This window comes from Sus scrofa, chromosome 9 (genome assembly GCF_000003025.6).
Source record: "Sus scrofa isolate TJ Tabasco breed Duroc chromosome 9, Sscrofa11.1, whole genome shotgun sequence".
NCBI lineage: Eukaryota > Metazoa > Chordata > Mammalia > Artiodactyla > Suidae > Sus > Sus scrofa.
This window is the reverse complement of record NC_010451.4, coordinates 1067806-1083740: the sequence shown is the minus strand read 5'-3', so window position 1 is coordinate 1083740 and position 15935 is coordinate 1067806. Positions and strand designations below refer to the sequence as shown.

At 61.7% G+C, this 15935-nt stretch overlaps 1 protein-coding gene across 2 annotated transcripts in view; it reads right to left on the bottom strand.

Annotated features, from left to right (window-relative positions):
* LMO1 (LIM domain only 1) overlaps positions 767–15935 on the bottom strand; it is a 37837-nt gene continuing 22668 nt past the window's right edge. For both annotated transcript variants that reach the window (XM_021101937.1, NM_001113055.1), the window contains 3 exon segments: positions 5921–6134; positions 3471–3596; positions 767–1097 (listed from right to left, as the gene is read on the bottom strand). In XM_021101937.1, coding sequence (XP_020957596.1) covers positions 992–1097; positions 3471–3596; positions 5921–6134 — 446 coding nt within the window. In that variant the 3' untranslated portion in view covers positions 767–991.

Below are 15935 nucleotides of genomic sequence, written 5' to 3'. Positions count from 1 at the left end.
GCTTGCCAGCACGTGGTCTGTCTGTGGGTCCGCCAACTTGTCCGTCTGACCCTCTGAAATCGTCACAGCCCCATGTCTGCTGGCGGGAACCGGCCGGTCCCACGTCTCCCCGTGAAGCGCTGTTTGTTTTCCTGGCTTCCCCGCCTCCTCAAGGGCGCAGATGGTGTCCCATCCATGAATCATCCTCCAGTCTGATGCTGGCAGCACGGGGCCGAGACGCGGTGGATTCGGGTTTGCCGACTGAGTGCACGAGAGCCTCCAGCCCGAGCGGGCCGTGTCCCAGGATTCAAGGCTGTTCCCACTCACCCAGGAGAAGAAAGCCAGGCCCTGCCTCGGGCCCAGGCCGCAGGGAGGGGACAGCAAACCCTGCCCGCCCCTCAGAAAGTGAAGGATGGTGCTGCCACGACAGGGAGCCCAGGATCTGGGGCCCGATCATGGAAACAGACCAGGGCCAGGTGGCTGCCAGGCAGTCAGGGCTCTCAGTGAGGGGATGTGACGCAGGCGCCCAGGGAGGGGCGGTTCTCCTCTTGCCTCCTGGGGGCCCAGGGTACGTGCTCTGTTGGGGGCGGGGGGCAGCCCAGGTCCCACCTGCGGTGGGGGTGCTCCCTCCCTCCAGCTTCTCCCCCTAGAGCCCACTGGAGCTCCCTGCCCTGGCAACAGCGCACGCTGCAGCCCCATGCCCGCCTCCAGGGCCCCCGCCCTGCCAAGCACCAAGGGGAGGGGCCCCAGGTCCACGTCAGTCACGTGATCAATGCGGAGCCACCTCCCCGGAACATTCATAAGTTTAATCCACGCCAGTAATAAAATCGCATTACATTTGTCATAAAATAAATGTTCCCATTTATATACAGAAGACAGACTGTACAGGCCCAGCCTGGCCCCGGGAGGGTCACACACAGACGGGCGGCGGTGAGGAAGGGCTGTCCCTCCCATCAGGGCGGAGGAGCTGCAATCGCAGGAGAGGGGCCGGCCGGGCGGGCAGGGGCGGGCGTTACTGAGCCTGCGGCTCGAAGGCGCCGGTGAGCTGCCCCTCCTCGTAGTCCAGCTGACACAAGATCATGTTGTTCTTCAGGAAGAACTTGTCTCCCACACAGAACCTGCAAGAGCCAAGCGGGAGAGAGCGGCCGTGGAGGGCCCGGAGGACGGGCGTCCAGCCAGGACCCCGCCCAGCCCAGGAGGGGGACAAGGGGGACGCGTGGTCCCGGGGAGTTTGCTCCTGAGCTTTCCCGAAAGTCCCACGCCAACCTGGTCAGTCCCGCTGGCTCGGCCCACCCCCAGCCTGGGCTGCAGGCCAGACACCTAAGCCTGGGCCACGTCTCCTCCTGTTGGGGCTCCCGGGGAGGTGGGGGCAGGGGTGGGCAGAAGCAATGTCCCTCAGTGCTGGAGAGGAGAAATGGAGAGGGGACAGAGGGAAAGCCCCAGAGAGGAGTGTGCAGGGGAGAGGAGGAGACGGACGAGGGGGAGGAGGAGGCGAAGGAGGGAGAGGAGGAGGGGGAGGAGGGAGATGGAGGAGGGGGAGTGGAGGAGGTGGAGGAGGAGGGGGAGGAGGAGACGGAGGAGGGAGAGGAGGAGACGGAGGAGGGAGAGGAGGAGACGGAGGAGGAGGAGACAGAGGAGGGAGAGGAGGAGGTGGAGGAGGGGGAGTGGAGGAGGTGGAGGAGGGAGAGGAGGAGAGGGAGGAGGGAGAGGAAGAGACGGAGGAGGGAGAGGAGGAGGTGGAGGAGGGAGAGGAGGAGATGGACAAGGGGGAGGAGGAGACAGAGAGGAGGGAGAGGGAGGAGGGAGAGGAGGAGAGGGAGGAGGGGAGGGAGAGGGAGGAGGAGGGAGGGAGGAGGGAGAGGAGGAGACAGGAGGGAGTGGAGGAGGGGGAGTGGAGGAGGTGGAGGAGGGAGATGGAGGAGGGGGAGTGGAGGAGGGGGAGTGGAGGAGGTGGAGGAGGGAGAGGAGGAGGTGGAGGGGGGGGGGGGGGGGGGGGGGGGGGGGGGGGGGGGGGGGGGGGGGGGGGGGGGGGGGGGGGGGGGGGGGGGGGGGGGGGGGGGGGGGGGGGGGGGGGGGGGGGGGGGGGGAGGAGGGGGGAGGAGGGGAGGGGGAGGGGGAGGAGGAGGTGGAGGAGGAGAGGAGGAGGTGGAGGAGGGAGAGGAGGAGGGGGAGGTGGAGGAGGGGGGAGGGAGAGGAGGAGGGGAGGAGGGAGGAGGGTGGAGGAGGGAGGGGGAGGGGAGGAGGGGGAGGGAGAGGAGGAGGGGAGGGAGGAGAGGAGGAGGGGAGGGGAGGGAGGAGGGGGAGGGGAGGGGGGGGGGGAGAGGGGGGGAGGGGGAGTGGAGGAGGTGGAGGAGGGAGAGGGAGGAGGGGGAGTGGAGGAGGTGGAGGAGGGAGAGGAGGAGGGAGAGGAGGAGGTGGAGGAGGGGAATAAACTGGCTGACTTTTCCAATCCTCTGTTCCCCTCTCCAAGGTAAGGAAGTGGCTCAGTTAAGGGCACTCTTCTCTGAACAGAATCTGAGGTTTTCCCAACTACCTTTCAGGAGGAGGTGACCCTGACCCCCGCTTCTGTTCTGCCCAAAGAAAGCCCTATCCTGCCCCCTGCCCTTCCCGGTCCTCTTCAAGTCCTGGAGCGTTCAGCCCTTACCCCAAAGATGTCCCCAGGGTAGCTAAGGCTTTTCGTGGGACCCCAGGGTGACAGGCCCAGGCCCAGCCGATCCTCTTTCAACCACCAGGTGGCGCTGCAACTTCACCGAGCCCTCCTGGCGGTGGTCGGGGCAGAGCTTCCTCCAAACCAGCTTAGGTAGGTCCCTCTGGACCTCACCCTCTGGCAACGCTTGCATGAGCTCCTTCCTGACCTGGGGGCTCCTGACAAAAGGGCCTGCCTTCTGGGGCTCAGCCCCAGCCAGGGCTAAAGGGCTCTGGCTCCTCAGATCCCCGGGGCCTCCCACAGGGCTGGGGGCACAGTAAGCTGGGGCCAACACACCAGAGAGGGGGCTGGGCTGGAACAAGAATCACAGGAGCGAAATTCTAAAGGCTATTTCACCCTCCAGGTCCGGGAGCCCCTTCTCACGAGAACACACCTACGTGTATCCATAGGTAGCACACGCAGGGCTCTTGTACACGTACATTCAGAAACACGCGTGCACAGGCAAACTCACCCATCCTGCAGACAGCACACACAGACCCCTTGCACGTGACGTGTAAAAATGCACGCATGGCCACGACACAATGCGCATGGCTCATGCACGGCCCTGTCTGTTACGTCTGTGTGGAGCTGTGCTCTACTCATGGGCACACACGGTACTGGAGTGCACATACCTGGCTACCAGGCCCACGTGTACATAAAATGCACACATGCACATACATGCTCCCGGCAACACGCACACAGAGAACCCATGTTTGCATGCCTGCCTCCGCAGCACAAGAGACCTGGCAGCAGCTGGCAGCGGGGTCTGCTGAGTGCATCGGGCCTGTGGCAGCCCACCACCCACCTCTGGTTGCAGAGCTGGCAGGCGAAGCAGTCGAGGTGGTAGACGTTGTCCCGGGCCCTCATCACCATCTCGAAGGCTGGGATCAACTTGCTGCAGGCGGCACAGTTTCCCGTGGTGCCAAAGAGCCTGCAGAGGGAGGGCGCGGAGAGCTCAGGGGCCTGCGGGGGCTGGCGGGAGGGCAGGGGAGTTGCCTCCAGCCGGGGCCCCACCTGCCCCCAACCCCTGCGGTTCAGTAGGTGGGCCTGGGCGAGAGGGGAGGAAGACAGACGGAAGGGTCTAATCCCGCTAAGAGGTCCGGCTTCAGATCAGCACATCCTCGCAAGGAGGAGGCCTGGGCGGGCCTTGAGTTGACTCGCCCTCCTGTCCTCAGGCTCCCACTAGGGTCCCTCAAGCAAGCTCCCTCGGCGGCTCCCCAAAGAGCCCAGGCTAAGGACTCCAGATTCACACAAGCCTGAATTTAAAGGCAGTCTGCCTATTGTGGGCTGTGTGTCCTCAGGCAAGTCACTGGGTCTCTCTGAGCCTCACTCACTTCAACTATAAAATGGGGACCTAAATACATCCTTCGCAGGCTTGTGAAAACTAAACACTCAGTCACGGCCCTTCTGCAAATGCCCAGACGCTGCCTGCTACGTGCCAGGCACTGCTCTAGGGGCTTCTCACAGACCAAGTCATTGGTCCTTTTTCTGGTACCAGAGGCCTTTTTCTGGTACTATTTCAGGAACTCAGGCTGTGACGTCTCTCCCTTTTCCCTTTTCTTGGACCTCAGTTTATCCTTCTTTAAAGTGGGACTGTTGGACTAGACGATCCCGTTCAAAGATGCTTCTAAAACAGAACAGATGCCAAAAGGACCTTCCAAGGACGACTGGCACCTCCTCGTAGTTGCCAACTGCAAAGTTCCAAGGACAGAGGGCTCCTCCCTCCCCACACAGGCCCGCCCTTGGCTGGATGCGCCAGCGGTCTGCTCCCTTTCTGTACGGTGGCAGAGGAAGCCCCAAGTGAGGCGAGGGCCTTGAGAGGCAGGCGCGAGGCCCCCTAATCCCTGATTTGTCCGGAGCTCAAACGCAGGCACCTGCAGATGAGCTCGGCTCCATTATTCATCAGCCTGAGCTGCCTGGTGGCTCAGATTAAGGCAGACAAAGGCCGGGCCACAGCATCTGCCTGCCAAGAAAGGCCTTTCTTACCACCAGTCCAGTGGCTGCAGAGGGGCAGGCTCTGGACGGCCATTCTCTGGGCTGAGCAGCTCCAGGAAGCCCCAGCCCCACCCCGGCCCACTGCCCTACCTGGCCCCAAGGGCATTCCTTGGCCTCTGCCAGAGCCCAGGAAAATATTTCAGGCTCCAGGAGCTGGCAGGGCCCGGGAGGCTTGTGGGTGCTTGAGCTCTATGGACGGGCCCAGCCTGCATGGCAGTCCTCCCTCTCCAGGTCCTGTGGACTCGTCAGACGGCCTGCCATCCTCCCCTCAACCTGGCAGGTTCAGCCTCCCGGTGAGGTCCTAAACCTTGGACTTGGAGGCCCCTCCCAGGCTGCCGAGGGCAAGTCCCCAGAAGCAGGTGGGTGACCTCTCCCCTGACCTCGGCATCTCTCCTCCAGCGCCGCCAGGAGCCCTGAATCACTCCTCCTGGTTTTCAGCACCATTTAAAATAATAAAACAAACTCCTGCAAAAGGCAGAAGTTTTAAAAGAGAAGGAGCGGGCAGGTAAATCCTGGGGAAAGAGGGGAGCCTGTGTTGCTAACTCCCCCGCCCCCAGTCCTGGGCCAAGGGAGCCCCTGAATCCCTGGGCCCACCTCCTTATTAAGGCAGGGGGCCTCCGCCCCCACCAGGCCCCGCCCCACCCAGCAGCCTGCAGGGAGCCAAATGCAGACGCTGGGTCTCAGCCAAGGCCCCTGCTTTGTGGCCTCCTTCCAGCCTTGCTGATGTCATGCTCGGCCCGAGGGGGTCATGGGTGAGGCGGCCCGGGAAAGGGTCCAGGCTGCGGGGCAGGGGCAGCTGGAGCTCTGAGGAACCGAGGTAGGGTTCAAGTGCTGGCCTTTTCACCAGTCACCAAGGGGTAGACTGAGGCGGGGGCACTAAGAAGCCAAGCTCAGAACTGGTCCCCAGTGTGGTCTCTAAGCCCCAAGGTCAGAGGCTCTTCTGCTCGGGTCTGGCTCCCCGCCGGGCTCCCGGCCAGGGCGGTGGAGGAGTCGGGGCATCTTCAGGCCAGAGGGGTCCGGGAAGTCAGGGCTTCCCACCCCCCTGCTCCTGGAGGCCCCTCCGAGGGGGCCCCTTCCTGGATTCTGGGAAGCGGCAGACTCCTGCCCTGGGAAGCTTCTCCGGTGCCCATGGGCACCGAGGCCCGTCTGGGGTGGGGCGGGCACTGGGCCCGAGGGGCGGGGCCCGGGCTGGAGTGGGCGGAGCCGCACCGCCCTGGGCAGGGGGCGGCACGGAGGGGAGGGGCGGGGGGGGGGGCCCACCTCAGGTAGTCGCGCCGGCACAGGATGAGGTTGGCCTTGGTGTACAGGGTGGAGCCCACCTCGCCCAGGCGGCAGTCGCAGCAGGCGCACTTGAGGCAGTCCTCGTGCCAGTACTTGTCCAGCGCCTTCAGCAGGTAGCGGTCTTTGATCTTGCGGTTGCAGCCCGCGCAGCCCTTCTGCTTCCCTTTGGGCTGGACCGAGAGCATCGGCACGCCTGCGGGGGACAGGCGACAGACAGATGGGCACGGTGGGCCCTGGGGCTCCCCCCTCGGGGCCCATTCTGCGGCCGCCTCCAGGGCAGGGGCTCCCAGGAGCCGCCCTGTCTCCCCAGCAATCACGTTCCCTGGCCCCGGTCCGGCCTCCTCCCCACCCGGTGAGGGGCCCTCCGCAGGGCTGGAGCCCGCGTCTGCTCTGCTGCAGGCAAGCAGCGAGCCCCAAGGCCTGGCCCCCCACGTCCGGCTCTCCATCCAGCCACTGTGCCCTGGGCCCTGTGATCCCCAGCAGGCCCGGGCCTCCCCACGCAGCCACCAGCCCACGGGCTCTTTTCTGCAGCCCTAAAACAGAACCTCATCAGGGGGCTGATGGTCCATTAGGCCTTCCAGATCTTTCTGCCACCTGGAGACGTGCTCCCACTGCTGTGTACTTGACTAGATTAACCCAACACATGAGGCTACAGCCTCTTGGTCTGTTCACACAGAGCCGTGCAGGTGTCAGGAAGAAAGGGAGATGCCCCCCCCGCCCCGATAAACCCCCGGGTGGGCTGGGGCTGGGGCTGGGGCTGGGAGGTGCAGAAGCCCGGTTGCTCCTGCTCCCTACCTGCCCTGGCCTGAGGGAGGGAGGGTTCCCGCCTGCCTCTGCACCCTTGCTTGTCCTGCCAGGATAAGAACCTCAGGCCCAGGTGAGCTTCCCAACAGACAAGAAGGTCGCAAGGTACAAGGGCAGGTATCTCAGTGTGGCCTTGCCTGGAGGGAGGGGCAGAACTCCCACAGGCAAGCGCCCCGTGCCCACGGGAACAGCCTGCAGGCACGGGCACAGGTGTGTGCAGAGGCACAGGCCCCTGGTCCCCCTCCCAGGGCCACGGGGAGGAGCCGCCGAGAAGGAGGTAGGAGCAGATGTCCCGGGGGCCTGGACGTCCCTGTGTGTGTCCTCATGTGAAGACAAGGCTTGGGGGGAAGCACGGGGGGGCGGGGGCAGTCTCGAGCCTGGCTGGACGGCAGCCGCCTGTGAGAGGGGTCTCAGAGCCCCTCTAAAGGCAGTGGGGTTGGTTGGGGTGCTCGTTCCCTGACGCAGGCCCAAGCACACTGGGGGTCACCCTGGAGGGAACAGCACGCTCCTGCCTGCGTCCTCGGTTTTCCAGCCGCTGGAGGCCGCCCTCCTCCTGTGCCCACCGTGTCCCCTGGGCTCTGGGTTCGGCCCCCATCCCCGGCCTCCCTCCCCCGGGGCCTCCGCCAGCGCCCGAGCTGCTTGCTTTCCGTGCCCTCTGCCAGGCGGGGACCCTGCCTCCCGCTCCCGAGGTCCTCAGCCTCAGAGTCCACACAGGTCAGGTCGCAGGGGCCGGCCGTGTGCTTACAGGCAAACACCCTATTCTGCAGACGGGGAAACGGAGGCCAGACGTCAGCCCCGATCAAGCCGGCCTCCGGTCCTTCTCCCAGCCTCCCTGCCTCCTCAGACTCTCTGAAAAGGGGTGGCCTCCAGGGCCCAGGGGGTGGCCAGGTGAGGGCGGGAGGAGGCAGGGCAGGCGTGATGGGCTGTCTCCCCCGGCCCCGCCGGTCCCCATACGGCCCATCTGTTCACTAGGAGGCTGGCTGCCTAATTTCCTTAATGCAGCTCTAAAGGTTAATTGGTCTGCAGGAGCCATGGGCTCCCAGGAAGACAGTGTCCCTCAGGCCTGCCCAGGTCTCTGCTGACAGGGGCCAGCCCGGTCACAGAGCTCTGGCCTCCAGCGAGCAGGTGGGGGAGGGGTTCCAAGAGGTGGACGTGGGGAGGTCAGGGGGCTCCCAGGGGACAACCCCCGTCCCCGGGGCCCGTGGAGGGAGCAGCAGCACTGGCCAGCGTAGCTACACCTATAAACTCCAGGTCAAGCCTCCACCAGACCCCCAAGGCTGACGTTCCCCTTGCTCCCCTGCGCTGGCAGCAGGCGTGCTCCCTGCCAGCAGTCCTGAGTCCCCACCCCCACCCGAGCCCTAGACGTGTACTGCCACCTGCAGGGGGTGAGTTGGCTGGAACATCCTTACTCAGGGGACACACCTGGCCCACCAGCTTACATCTTCCATCTGGCCTGGCTCCTAGAGAGGCTGAGCCTGCAGGGCCAGGGACCACGAGGTGGCCGGCAGGTCCATCTGCAGTGGGACTGGGCCCCGGGAGGACCCAGCGAGGCATGTGGAGTGAAGCCACATGCTGCCCCAGGTCCCCCAGGCTGGGCCTGGCGCACAGCAGGTGCACTGTAAGGCCTGAACGTGCTGCTCTGGGGTGCTGGCCTCTGCTCCCTGGGCCCTGGAGAACTCTTCAGAAGCCACGTGGCTTCTGCCAGGGTCTGCTGTCCACTGAGACAGGAACGCCAGGCTGGCCTGGCCGAGCACTGGGGACCCGGAGCTTTCTCCGCCTGGAGAGGCTCCAGTCTGGGGAGGGTGATCCCTGGCTCCCAATGGAACCCCCCACACTGTCTGCTGTCACTGGGCCGGCCCAGGGGACTCGAGGACACTCCTGAAAGGGGAAGGGGCTCTAAGGTGGCAGCATCCTTCCTCCCTCCCCAGAGGGTCTGGGCTCTCCCTCCCTGCCCTGCCTCCCCAGCCCCCACCCAGCCTGCCAGTCAGCCCTGCAGACACCTCCCCCCTGCCCGGCTCTGGGAGCTGAGCCTCGGGCCATGCACTTTCCATTAAGAAGATAGCATCCCTTTGCTGAAGTCCATTTGGGCTCCATTTTAGTGTTATCTAAAAATCAAATCTACATGGTAATCCTTTTAATGTACTCCTGACTTTAGAAAAAAAACAGCTTTGCGCTCCTTCAGGAAAGGTTTTAAAGCATTACTCAGTAATTACTACTCACCCATGAAAACACTGATTTTTACAATGGCTGCGGCTGGGCCTTGCACACGCACGTGCACTCACGCTCAGAGGCGCTCACGGGTCCGGCGAAACCAACTCACTCAGCCGTGTGTTCCCCTACGTCTCACGGGGTGGGTGTGAGGGGGGCGACATTTGAGGGGAGCTGGGCCAGCCCCACCCCCGCCGCTTCCCTGGGCGGCCTCGTGGTGAAAGGAGGTGGCCTCCAGATCTGACTCATCGGCTGCCAGACACTCGCCCTCCGCTCTTTAATCTGGGAAAAGCCAGACGGCCCGGGGGACCGGGAGGGCCTGCCAGAGGTCACTGGGCTCTTCAGCGCCCCCGAGGGGGGTCTGCCAGGCCTGGCCCGCGTCCTCGGCAACTCCTGCCCACCTGGCCCTCGGATCCAGCTCTCAGACTCCTCCAAAGTGCCAAGGCCACCGGCGCCTGGACCCGCCGTTGCCTCCGGTCAGGACAGCACGACCCCCACCTCCCGGCGGGCTCCTCCGAGGCCAGTCCTCTTCCCCAAGAGGCCCAGCCCACCCGGCCTTGGGTCACTCCAGGTGGCACCCTGCCGCTCCCCCGCTGGAAGCATTGTGCCACCACCCTACCGGCCGCTCCACCTGCCATCCGAGCCCCCCCCGCCAACGCGAGCGCATCCTGCCTGGCCCTGCTGGCTCTGCTCCCTGCAGAATCCAGGGACGGCCCTTTCCAGCCCACAAATGGACCTCATTTGCTTCTGCCCCGGAGCCTGCCCTCCACCGCTGCTCCAGGAGGACCCGCCTTGTCCTGCCGCCACACTTAGTCCACGGAGGAGCACGGACCTTGACCGCACAGAGCCGGCTTTCCAGCCTGGGAACGGTCCCGAGTAGCCAGAGGCCTGGTGCAAACCCCTTCCCCTTCCCCACCCACATCTGGGAAATGGGGCCTCAGCAGCCTGGGGGACCAGGCAGGGACCTGCACAGAAGGCCCCAGCACTGCATCCGCAGCGGGCTGGGAGGGGACGCACCAGACACCTTCCCGGTTCTGACACGTGGGTTCTTGTTCTCTTGACATTGCCAAGTTTCAGCACCATGATCAAAACCAGGGAAGGATCACTGGTCTAATGCTGTTCCCTCGTCTACAGACCCCACTCAGATTTCAAGGGTTCCCCCGATAATATTCTTTTACGGCAAAATGCAAGTCTGGACCCTGCATGGTATTCAGCTGTCAGGTTCAGTCAACTTAAATCTGGAGGCGCTCCCAGGCCTTCTCTGGGTTTGCAGACAGCGGCCTTTCGAAAAGGCTGACCCATCACCTGGCCTTCCCTCAGTCCGGGCTCGTGGGACACTTTTGCCTACAGGACGCCGGAGCCTCCTCGGAGCCTCTCTGCTTTAAAATCACTGTGAAAGTGGCGCTCATCTCAGAGTTTCCGTGAGGAATCCAGGACTTAGCGCCCGTGAAGGGCTTAGCGCTAACCGGGCCTGGCAGCGAGACGTTGGCTCTGATTAGTGGCACCCCATGCGGCGCCTGGCAAAGGGTGACCTTAGCCACGGCGTCCTCTCAGATGCTACCGCAGGGATGGGCATGTGTAGAGAACAACCCAACTCGAATGTGCCACCGTAGTTCAAGTGGCACGAGCGCCAGCGAGAGTCCAGCCGAGCGGTCACTGCAAACACGCGTAGGAGGAGGCGGGCCCCTCTGTCCCGTCAGAGAAGCAGCTGGTGCAGCGGCTTGGAGGCGACAGCTCGGGCCCGGGCCCGTGTGTGCCCCGGGAGGCGGAGGCAGCCTCGGGGTTTCTCCTCCTCTCTCCACGCGGCTCAGGGCTGCTCCAAGCCCGGCCCACACGGCCCAACACAGCTGCCCCGCACAGGGCTGAGGCGTCCCTTTTCACGGTGGGAGGCAGGCAGGGAGCCTGGGCGGCGCCCTCCTGGGGGCCCGGGGCCTTCTGCTGGGAGATGGTGCTGACCGGACCATTAGCCATGCTCAGCTTCCAAGTGCTTGGCTCCTCACTGCCTCGCAAGGCGGGCACCATCTTATTCCCATTGTCATGACGGGAAAACTGAGGCACAAGAAAGGTGACTTGTCATGGGCCACGGTTAAAAAGAGACAGAGCTGGGATTTGGCCCTGGCGGCCCGTCTCCAGCGCCCACGCACTGGACTCGCGGGCTCTGCGGCCAGGCTGCCTGCGGCTCCCCTGGAGGAGCCAGCAGGCCCGGTGGGAACCGTCACAGAGATTAGGAGACACGGAAGGCAGTTGGATGCAGGTCACACATGCACACACACAGACGTGCACACGCCCTCACGCACGTCCACGTGATTGCATGCACACGCACACACACCAGGTCCACGGGAGGTGGGACCGTGTCTGCTTATTCTTCCCGCAGCAGTTTTGTTCCAGGCCTGCGCGGTGTTGGCTTGGAGCAGGTGCTCTGTAAACTCTCGAAGACGGGCTCTGCACCCGAGCACACGCCTACATGCGCGGCACGTAAACACACACGCACACACACACGCACGCACACGAGCAGCCATGTGCACATTGACTGCCTTTCAAAAACCCTGCATTTCTAAAAAGTGGATCGTACTCAAAATTAAGCTCTGTTTTGAACAAAACCCGTGAGTGAGGCCTGCGGCTCTGTTCTCGGCCCCACTTTCCTAAAATGGAAACGCAGGAGCCCCAGGGTTTCACCCACGTGGACCCAGGCAGGGTGGGAAATGACCCAGAGGGCATCGGTGCCACAGTCGCCACACCCTCTTCAGCGGGGCGGGGGGATCACCTCTGGGTCCCTGCCACCTGCGAGCTGTTTCCCAGCAGGGCTGACAGCCCGGCCTGGAACTGCAGGGTGGGACCCACAGAGCCCGCGGCCCCTCCTCGGCATCAATCCCGTCTAATAAGGAAATTTGAAAGTGTAATCTAATTCGGCGGAATCTCTTTAAATCTCGTTTTCTCAGAAGTAACTTCATTTCGCACGGACACATCCAGCCTTGTGCGAAGGCCTCCATTTCACACCAGTTTTATCTCCACAATTTCTCGTCTCACTGCACTCCTATCCCAGGGCCTTGCCCTGCGCCAGGCGAGGCCTGAACTAATAGCATTTCCTACTCATTTGGAATCAAAAGCCAACGAGAACAACTGTTGACGCTTGGCTACAGCCACCGAGAGCAGGCTCATTACCGCCCCCTCGCAGGCAGGTGCTCCTGGGTGGCATGAGGCAGGGGGACCCGCGGCCTGGCAGGTGCGGGAGGCTGGGGGCGGGGGCGGAGCTTGGTTTGGAGGCGGGGCTCGGCTTGGGGGACACCCACAGTACCTCTGGAGGGGCTCCAGAAGGCAGGCAGTGTGGACACTGACAGTGGTCCCGGCAGACAGACAGCCTCAGCTTGCATTCTGCCTCCCCCGCTTCCTAGACCTGCCTCAACACCCTCACCTGAGGAGTGAGTGTCACCTAAGCAAGGAGACGCTGCCTTCAAGGATTATTTGGAGGATTAAATTAGGCAATGGACATGAAATACTTACAACAATATTTGACGTAGTAGCTTAAAAAAATCAGCTAAAAAAACATGTACCTTTGATGACCCAACAATTCTCCTCCTGGATAGGTGCCCAACAAAGGAGAACTTAGGTCCATCAAAAGAGCTTCCAAGGATGCTCCCAGCAGTTTTCTTCATAAGAGCCCCAAACGGGTAACTCCACAGATGTCCAGCAACAGCTCCACGGCCAATGAATTATGCTATGGTCATACAATGGAATAGTATGCAGCAATGATAAAGAGTGAGTCACGAAATACACGCAACCGCGTGGGTGAATCAGACAGTGTAATGCTGAACAAAAGAAGCCAGGCACGGGAAGGCACAAACTGTGTATTTCTATTTCTATGTAATTCCCCAACAGAAAGCTGCCTCGTGGTGACGGGGGTCAGCGTGAGGGGTGTGTTACCAGCTGGCAGGAGGCTTGAGGAGGCTGCCGAGGTCGACAGAATATGCCCTTTATGCGGATCTGGTGTTAAGCGGCTGCACACATGTGGAAACTTTAATGAATTCAGCACTGGAGACGTGTGCCTTTTACTGCACAAATATTAAACCTCGGCAACCATAAAACCCTAAGACAGAGGCCCCCTCAGTTGGGACTTCCTTTATGGGCCTCGTCACAGAAACCACCGTTTCCCCAGCGCCTGCTGCATCTCTGGTCTCAGCGAGTCCCCGTAGCAGGCCCGAGGCACTAAACCAGTCAACAGAGGAGGCGACACAGGCCTCTCCCTGAGGGCACGCAGCTGGGGGTGCTGGGCAGACCCCAGGGCTCTGACGTTCCCCCCCCCCATGAACAGCCCAGCGAAGAAGGCAGCCTGGCCACAAAGGGTGCCCAGGCGGAGACCAGGTGGCAGACCTGGAGCAGGGCCCAGGCTAAGACAGGAGGACCGCAGGCCGGGCTCTGTCTCCAGGCTCTGGTGGGTCACCGGCTGTACTGCCCTCACCTGTTGGTCCTTTGGAAGCTGTGGCTGCTGTGGGACCTCGAAAGGGCTTCGGCAGGGCCAGAAAGCGGACATGGACCAGAATCTCAGGACGAAGGTGGCATGGGGGCTGGGAAGGGGCACAGTTGAGACGCCTGCATGGCAGCCTTGAGAGGGACAGGCTGAGGCCGAGCGGGAGGGGAGAGCTGGGGGCATTGTGTGAATGAGGGGTGCACAGGGGGCCCAGAGAGGGGCCCAGCTGAGGGTGAGAAATTTAAAGGGGGGCTAGATCCTTCTCTGAAGTGCACAGTCGGCCACAGCAGGGGGTTGAGAGAAGCGCTGTCCAGTCCTGTCCCCAAATGTGCAGCCACCCTGGCCAAGGCCGCACGGTCACGCCCCACCACTGGCCAAACGCTCATGCTCCCGCGTGCTGCTCCTCCTCGTGTCCCTGAGGTCAGGGAATCACATCACCTGCCCCGGGGCATCCTGGGAGCGGCCAAGCGGGGCTGGGGACCCAGGCTGCTGCCCCAGAAGCGCCCCGGCCCCTCACTCTCCCCAACACGGAAAGCAAACTTCTGCTTGGACCCAAATGAGCCAAAGGCAGGCGGCTCTGAAACAGCCCCGCAGAGACCCCAGGGCAGGGTGGGCCTCTGGTCCCCAGGGTCCCCAGAGCAGGGGTCCAAAGCAGCGGGCACCTCTGCAGCGGGTTCTGGTGGAACCCAGAGCAGTGGTGTGTCTGAGGCCTGAGCCCAGCGTGGGGGGAGGACGGGCTGAGGGGCTTCCATAAGGACAACCCAGGGGTCTTTGCTGCTGAAGGAAGGGGCGCCCGCCGCAGCCCGCTGTCAGGCAAGGCTTTGGGGGGCCCAGCCGAGAACCTGAAGGGGACCAGGCTGATGCGTGCAGAGACACGGAGCAGATGTAGACGGAATCAAGGGGCCCCTGACACACGAGAGGCTGCACGAGCTGTTTGGCGTGGGTTGGGGGAAGGACGCCAGGCCGTGCGCGCCTCCAGCGCAGGTGGAGGCCTGCTCGTCTCCGTCTCAGGTCGTCTGTGTTAAGCCCCAGGCACATCTGGAGAGGAGCAGACCCCAACAGGACTCCAGCTCTTCTCCCCAAATCTGTGCCCCCACCCAGGCTCCCCCACGGTCCTAATGCCATCATCCACCCAGGTGCTCAGGCCACAAACTCGGAGTCATCCTCAGAGCGCCCCTCCCCCTCCCCCCCCTCCCCGGCCTGGTCCCCTCCTAGCCGTTCCTTTCCGCTTCCAGAGCCGCCACCACCTTCCTCTGTTCAACCAGCAAAGCCCCCCGCGTCCCGGGCCTCTTGTGTCTCGTATCTACAATCCAGGTTCGAACGGCAGCTGGAGAAATCTTTTAAAACAAAGTAGGTCAGGTCACTGCTCAGCTTGAAACCCTTCCTTAACGTCCAGTGGGCTGGGAATGACACCCACCCTCTTCACCAAGCCTCTGGTATCCTCCCGGGGTCTGGCTCCTGCCCCCATCCCATCCCCTCATCCTGCGTGTGCTTCACCACACTCCAGATCCCCCACCTGCCTCAGGGCCTTTGCACATGCTGTTCCCCCTTGTCAGAACACCCTTCCTTGTCTCTTCATGTCCTTGCCTCCTTCTTGCTTTGGGACTTCACCATAAATGTCATCTCAGAAGGGCCAGACCTGACCTCCTTGTTTCCTGATTTAAATGACTTCCTGGTCATTTCTTTCTGAGTTTTTACCACAATCTGTAATTGTTTTACTTTTTTGGTGATTTTTACCTAGGAAAAATGTTTGGTCTCTCTCCTAAGAATGGAAGCTTCTTAAAAAACTAAAAATGGAACTATCATGTGATCCAACAAGCTCACTCCTGGGCATTTATCCAGAGAAAACCATCATTTGAAAAGAGCCAGGCACCCCTGTGTTCATTGTAGCACTATTTACAATAGCTAAGACATGGGAGCAACCTAAATGTCCATAAACAGAAGAGTGGATAAAGGAGATGTGGTACATACACACAGAGGAATATTACTCAGCCACAAAAAAGAATGAAATAATGCCATTTGCAGCAACATGGATGCCACTAGAGATTATTATACTAAGAGAAGTCGGACAAATATCATTTGATATCATGTATATGTGGAGTCTAAAAATGATACAAATGGTCTTATTTACAAAACAAAAACAGACTCACAGACTTCGAAAACAAGCCCTAAGGTCACTGAAGGGGAACCATGAGGGGGATAAATTAGGAGTTTGGGATTAACATATACACACACTGTAGTTAAGATAGAAAAACAAAGCGACCTACTGTACAGCACGGGGACCTCTGCTCAATATCTCAATATTCTGTAATCACCTATAGGGGAAAAGAATCTAAAAAAGAATGGCTACCTATGTACGTAGAATGGAGTCACTTTGCCGTACACCCGAACCTAACATGAGATTGTAAGCCAACCAACTCTAATACAAAATAAGAAATTTCAAACAGTGTGGAAGCCTCATGAAGCCCTATTTTGCGGGCTCTGTCTTGGTCCCCACTGTTTTCCCAGCACTGAGCC